This window comes from Nansenia antarctica (assembly GCF_963989245.1).
Source record: "Nansenia antarctica genome assembly, chromosome: 1".
Lineage (NCBI taxonomy): Eukaryota > Metazoa > Chordata > Actinopteri > Argentiniformes > Microstomatidae > Nansenia > Nansenia antarctica.
The window spans coordinates 48,119,841-48,126,753 of NC_137674.1; the positions used below are offsets into that span (position 1 = coordinate 48,119,841).

Sequence of the window (6,913 nt, forward strand, 5' to 3'; positions counted from 1 at the left end):
CCTAGTCGGTGTCCTTACCTCCGAGATCGCCAACTGTCTTGAGAAAATTCACCTGAGCAGCGATCAAATAAACGTCATCGAAATCCCAAATATCCCAGAATCCCCCAACTGCTTCCGGGGTTGTGTTTACTTCCGCAGTGACCTTGTGTAATTTTAAGGTCGCATGAAATAATACTAAGATTGATTGACATTAGATAGGTATTTCTTTGAATAGATATCGTTTTACTAGTGTCTAATAATATATTTTAGATACACACATTATATGCTATAAAACCATATGCTCAATTATGTCTATATCATTAGCACTCACATGTCATTTTCCTCGTTCCTCCTTAAATGGCGAACACGCCCCTACTCCTTATATTAGCCAGAGCAGTATCTTCTTTGCCCACATGTAGTCTAACACCAGGGCATGAGCTGTTGTCACAACTATATGTAGTTAAATATGGCGGGGACGTTTTCTGACGCCAAAGATGTCATGCAATGTCTACTCTCTAAAATAAATCCCAAAGAACGTCCGAGGTTGATTGACTGGATGAAAAACGCAGGTATGTGACTGACTGAAGTCCGAACCAGGCAGCTGCAGGGGATCGATCATCAGACAGCTCCATGTGCCCCCTGAATACATTTTCTTTGGATACATGCGTCTAACTTTAGGATGTAACATGTTTCTCAACAACTATTCACCAGTGGTGTGCCGTCAGGGCCAGCAAGGCCTTCTCTGCTGGCCTAAACATCATCAGAATATACATTTTATTTTAATATATATTTTCCACAAATATGTATTAATGATTCCCCATAGTCTATTCTCTTCATTTCATAGCTTTCCTCTTGGTTGCGCTGCTTCCAGTCTCCGATTGAGATTGGGAGGGCTGGCCTTTATGTTAGAGCTTTTATCCAATCAAAATGTGTTGCTAGGGGGCTCAAAAATCTGCCCGCCTTCACATTAAACGGTGAAGCGGATTCGACCTGTAACTTAACGTTGGAACGAGAAAACATGTGGCGTACCTAGTAAACCTACGTAGATGCGAGCAAAAGCAACAACGGCGCCGCTGGAAGGCTCAATGATGTCAGCACCCAGCACGTCTTTTGATTGGATACGCACTATTGCTACGCACTATTACTACGCACTATTGATATTCACTATTGAGATGCCGAACTATGCCGGTAGATGTGAAACTTTTGAAAGTGCACAGGGAAACGGAGCCTCACAACGAAAGCTTTCGTTGACTGATCGATAATACTGATCGATTGTGTCCTGTTTTTGGGTAAACAATAACTTTCATTTAGGGGACAGGATGAAAGCGCCAAGTCCACAAACAGAGGAAACTACGTTGAGCTTCTTTCTTTTCTGGCTGAAAACAACCCAGATTTACATTACCACCTGTCCACAAACAAAGTGTTTACTGGGACGTCAGGCAAAATACAAAACGACCTGATTTTTGCTATTGCTGAAGTGATGGAAGAAGAGATCAAAATGGAGATTAAAAAGGCACCCTTTGTCGCTATTATGGTGGACGAGACGACACAAGTGGGTAATGTAGCGATCTTAAAGATGTTAGTTTAACACTCTTCATTGTAAATGCGGATTTATTGATTAAAAATGCTTCGGAAATATTAATATAACTCTGTTGTACTTGTCTGACTATGTTAAGGTGATGCAACGCCCGGTTATACTGTGTTTCTGTCTAGTTTCTAGAGCCATGGCGTCATAACGATGGTATTAAGAGGTAGAATAATTCAGGTAGGAATGTGTCGGACATCACTGAAGGCCTAGGTGTGAAATGCACCGCCCGCCACTGCTATTCACCAATAGGCTAGTACACTACAGCCAAACTGCATTTCGTTGTATAGTACTTGTACTCTGCGATGACAAAGTTGAATCTAATCTAATCTAAAAATTGTAAAGATAAACACGCATTGGCATCATATTGATTATAATGCATTGATATCACGTTTTACATTGAATGTGTTAAATAAATGTGTGTTTCAGATGAGCCGGATAATGACAACCATACTCGATACTCGATACTCGAGAGTATTTCAGAGTACCTGAGGACTTGTCTTCCTGTGGAGGCGATGCTCTCCTCCGAGACCATGGCCATTCAGAAGGTAAGCTTCATCACCAGGGAGCAAGTGCTTTCAAAATACAGGAAGAGTTTGTTGATACAATCAACAATGTTACACAATATGATACAGTTAAACTGTTCTTCCTAATATAACAGGTGGAGTACAAACTCATGCATCCCACATGGAAGACCCAAGTGTCTACTATTAGGCCAAGAGGACATCCTCAAGGCCCAAGTGTGACACTTGAGATTACATGTCTGAGGCAGGGCTACCTCACCATGAGAACATGACCTCCCCAAATCACCTCTGCTACACTGACATTTTCTTATTTCTGTGTATTCACCAGACCCAGCAGAACCCCCAGCCCACTGTGCACGTGGATGCCTTCCTGTATGACGAGGATGCAGTGGACACTCTGTGTGAGGAGGGCAAGATGAGTCGTAACTACTGCCTCCAGTGTGGCTCTCAAAGAACAGCTCCTCTCTGTAGGTCTTTGACATTCAAAGCAGCTCCACGCACTACAGGGCCATAATTAGGGCTGCACGATTAATCGATTTTAAATCGAAATCGCGATTTGAAATGACGCGATTAGCTAATCGCAAAGCCTGCGATTTGCCTGCGATTTTTATTTTATTTTGTTATTTTATTTTATTTATTTATTTTTTGCCATTTAGCAGACGCTTTTTTAATCCAAAGCGATTTACAATTACGAATTACAGGGACATTCCCCCTGGAGTAACTGAGGGCTAAGTGCCTTACTCAAGGGCACACTAGTAGTGGTGTGGTTTCAGGCGGGATTTGAACTCACAACCTTCCGATCACAAGTCCAACTCACTATCCACTACCCGTATGGGATACGTCATACAGCGCGTCGGATTCAACGTCAATGAACGTCAACAATGAACGTCAACGTCAATGAACGCACACCAACAACATCGCACGTGAAACGCCCACGTTTTGGTAGCTAGCAATAGCAACATTCATGGTGGATAATGGCTTCAGCAGAACCAGAAGCAACGTTGGACGATTTAGTCCCGAAGAAAAGCAGCACTTCTGTTGTGTGGAAGTATTTCGGATTTAGGACGACTGATGTGCAACAAAAACAGGTGTTGTGCACGACCTGTCGTAGAACAGTCGCTACATCCAGAGGCAACACCACAAACCTATATCAGCACTTGAAAAAGTACCACAGGCAGCTGTATGACGGGTGTGCGGTCAGAAAGGGAGAGTTGAGTGAAAGTCCCGTAGCCCAGTCTAACAAAGTTAAACAAACTAGTGTTTCAGAGTCGACTTGATTTTAAAGCAACCCAACTTTAAAGCAACCCAATGTAAGTTTAGTTCTTTCACTCGTAGCTCTTTTTTTTGTTGCTATTTTAAAAAATAATAATCGCAAATTAATCGCAATCGCGATATCTGTCCAAATAATCGCAATTCGATTTTTTTCCCCAAATCGTGCAGCCCTAGCCATAATCATACATTGCTAGGTCAAATATCGTTCTTTCACACTGCCCTTTCTAGCACTGTTTCAGCAACTAGTATGGTAGATGCGTAAACCAGGACAGCCCGCTTGGTTCTGTGAATTACGGTAAAGAATATAAAGCAAAAGTCTACTGAAGGTGTGAACTTTTCCTTCACTACGATAACAGTTTCATCATTGTCTTCAGTTCATGTCCCCTTTCATAGTACTGGTACATACCTTCAGAGCATAAAACCTGATGGTCCTGATGCTTTGTATCTGCAGGGCGCCACTCTCACTCCTTCTCCATATTGGAGCTGAAGTTCCTGTTCCAACATGCCTTACCAGACCTCAGAGGGAAACTGGTGGTGGACGTGGGATCCAGACTGGGAGCAGTCCTCTACGGGGTAAAATAGAACTGTGGATCAAGGGAGGCTGGTGGAGGTAGAAATTGGAGGACAGGCTCATTGTAATGTATGGAATGGAATGAGGAATGGTATCAAACACGTGCTTGATGCTATTTCTCATAGCATTCCATGCGTTACAATGATCCCGTCCTCCGATTTCTACCTCCACTAGCCTCCACTGCCGTGGACGCGCAAAGCCTTCTATTCAATCAAATCTCTTTACACAGTTTTTCATTAGTCATGTACTCTATTGAAGTCATGGAAATACAATGAAAAGTAGTGTGTGTAACTTGCACTTACTGGCTCAAGATAGCAACATTATTCAGACCCTTCTGTTCCTCCAACATCCAACGTTTGTTTTTCAGGGACACGTGTACAGTACAGCTGCTCGGCTTGTTGGGGTGGAGATCAGTGCTGAGTTCGTCAGGCTCCAGAACATGGCTATTGAGAAGTATGGCTTCAGTAATCGAATACAGGTAAACTGTTATATTGTTTTTTCCCTTCATTTCTTATTGTATGTTTTATTGGAAAGGTCACAAGTCATAATAAATATGATATATACGGTATATAATATTTTTGTGTTTTATGTAATAATTACCACATTCTTTTCTCTAATTTCTTTAGGTCATCCATGCAGACGTCAGAACTCAGGACTCCCTCATACAGAATGCAGATGTTCTCGTCATGAACAATGTGTTTGAATACTTCCTGGAGCCCCAGGACCAAATTAAGTAGGTATAACTGGGAAAGACCACCACAAATGTGTCTACTTACTCCAGGGGAGACAGGTGGAGGTAGAAGTTTAAAGACAATAATACAATGTAATACATGGAATGGAATGAGGAATGGTATTGTGTTTGATGTACCATGCATTACAATGAGCCCGTCCTCCGATTTCTACCTCCACCAGCCTGCATTGACTTACTCGTCTTATCGTAATCAGATACAGTATAATGGTCAACGACATATTTATTCGCATTAATATCTCCCTTTGCTTTTGCAGAGCATGGGAATTTATTTTTCGCAATTTCCGTAAGAAGGGAGCTTTATTGGTCACTGTCCCCAGCCTCCAGCAATCATTCAGTTCTCTTCAGGTAAATAATACAGACTTGACTGAAACATGTTTGTATCTCTACAAAGAAAGTTAAAGATTCTGTGCACAGCTTCTGATAATTCTTGGTCAGCATTTGGCTCCTGATATGATCTATTTTACTTCTAGATAACGCAGATTCTGGTGGACCCTGGACATCAGTTGGTAGAACAGGTAATAATCCCCCTGGATTACAACGACGAGGAGGCGTTCAAGGAGATCCACCTCTACAGAGTGGTATGACCCTGACTGAAGACCAACACCCGCACGCACACGCACAGACTATGAGTCTTTTGTGCCTCTTCTTGGTTTCCGATTGAGGTTTTAGGTTGGGCAAGGGACAAGGGAGGGGCGCATTGTTGTTCACTGTTTCTTTCTGTCCTCAGCTTGACTTTTATATGAACAGACTTTACTTGGCTTAAAAAAATAAGTGCTGGATAGAGGGCTCTGTATTGCCATCTGTGCTATGATATAACAGTCATGATTATCAAGTGGCCACAAGAGACAGGGGCTGTGTCTGAGTGCTCATACTGTACTTATGCACTAGGCGTTTTAAGTATGCACGGTTAGAAAGTTTTGCTAAATGTATGCTAAAGTTTATGCTAAATGTACCGAAATTTAGGTTTTATTAAATGCCAGGATGTCATACTAGTCTTTCCATGTTGTATTCACTGCATACTATTCAGTACGTTCTTTCTGAATTTAGTACCATAATTCAATGGAGCAGGTAAGGGAGGAGGGCCTTAGCGAGATTGAAACAATTATCTTGAACATAATGGAGTTACAGATGATGATTTCCCTATGAATGAGATGATGAGTACCGGTATGTTGAAATGTATGCTTTCTGCATACATTTTTACTTAACAGTATGGCCTAAATAGTTTGGAATATGCACTATGCAGTAAATACTTTTAGTAATTAGTGGGCAGTACCATAGGAGCATTCAGATAAGGCCAGGAAGCCCCAAGTATACTGTAGATTAGGACTGTTTAATGTTAGAGGAATGTAACACATCTAAACTACACACAGATCCATCTGAGGATTTGACTGCCTTTGATATTTTGTACTAAAAGCAATGTTATATTAAAATTTATGTTTACACAGATCTGTTGTTGTTTTTAGTTGTATATTTTTTTGCCTCCATACTTACCACCATACTGCTTTCTGACCAGTTGGTGGTCATACACATAAATTGTATGAATTGTTCATTCAACATGAACAAGCTCATGCAGGGTTGTTTATTCTCCTTTCTTTCTTTCTTCCCTCACCCTCCCCTCCCTCCCACACCACTGAAACAGGAAGTAGGGGAGGAGATAGGAGAGCATAATTGAGCAGAGTGCGACTTCACATGGCAGCAGCACAATCACAGTCAGCAACCCTTCATCTTGAGCTCAGCTGTGCCTCATTTTGTCTCTGTGGTCTTTGTAATTACAACCTCATGGGGATGTTGATCTGGCACCCTGGATATAATGCTGCCGTCACCACTGCAGCAGAGTTACAGATGTATGTTCCCTGGCCTGTATGACTCAAGACAGACCCAGACAGAGAAGAGCAGTCATGCCATACTGTATGAAAGAAACTGATGACAGTTAGATTTTCCGAACCTTCTTCTAGTGTACCACCCAGGTGAGGCTGGTGGAGGTAGAATCGGAGGATAAATGTAATATTGCCTTTTCTGGAGTATTCTTTATCTGGAGCTCAAATGGTATGATATAGGACAGTGGCATCCAAAGAGTGGGACACAAACATTTATTAATGAAATAATGATTGATATGGTTAGATTAAACAAAAAGAAAATGTGTTGAAGCTCATGTCTGTTGTTGAGGTACAGGCAGTTGACCAATAAAAGTTATCAATACACTTACCCTGAGTTCTTCATTCGATCATACA

At 41.7% G+C, this 6,913-nt stretch overlaps 1 protein-coding gene across 1 annotated transcript; it reads left to right on the plus strand.

Moving 5' to 3' along the window:
• Positions 1–406: 406 nt before the first annotated feature.
• Positions 407–6,075, plus strand: LOC308169874 (uncharacterized protein). Its single transcript, XM_080544605.1, has 8 exons — positions 407–548; positions 1,994–2,112; positions 2,417–2,555; positions 3,812–3,933; positions 4,299–4,409; positions 4,558–4,664; positions 4,937–5,027; positions 5,153–6,075. Exons 1-8 carry the CDS (start codon positions 446–448, stop codon positions 5,264–5,266), a joined length of 906 nt encoding a protein of 301 aa, XP_080400731.1. The 5' UTR covers positions 407–445; the 3' UTR covers positions 5,267–6,075.
• The last annotated feature ends 838 nt before the right edge of the window (positions 6,076–6,913 follow it).

Bases quoted from the DNA above. Each gene is read 5' to 3' on its own strand.
- LOC308169874 (XM_080544605.1), top strand. From the start codon at position 446: ATGGCGGGGACGTTTTCTGACGCCAAAGATGTCATGCAATGTCTACTC. The intron at 4,410-4,557 runs GTAAACTGTTAT...TAATTTCTTTAG, and splicing joins GCTTCAGTAATCGAATACAG to GTCATCCATGCAGACGTCAG. The intron at 5,028-5,152 runs GTAAATAATACA...TTTTACTTCTAG, and splicing joins AATCATTCAGTTCTCTTCAG to ATAACGCAGATTCTGGTGGA.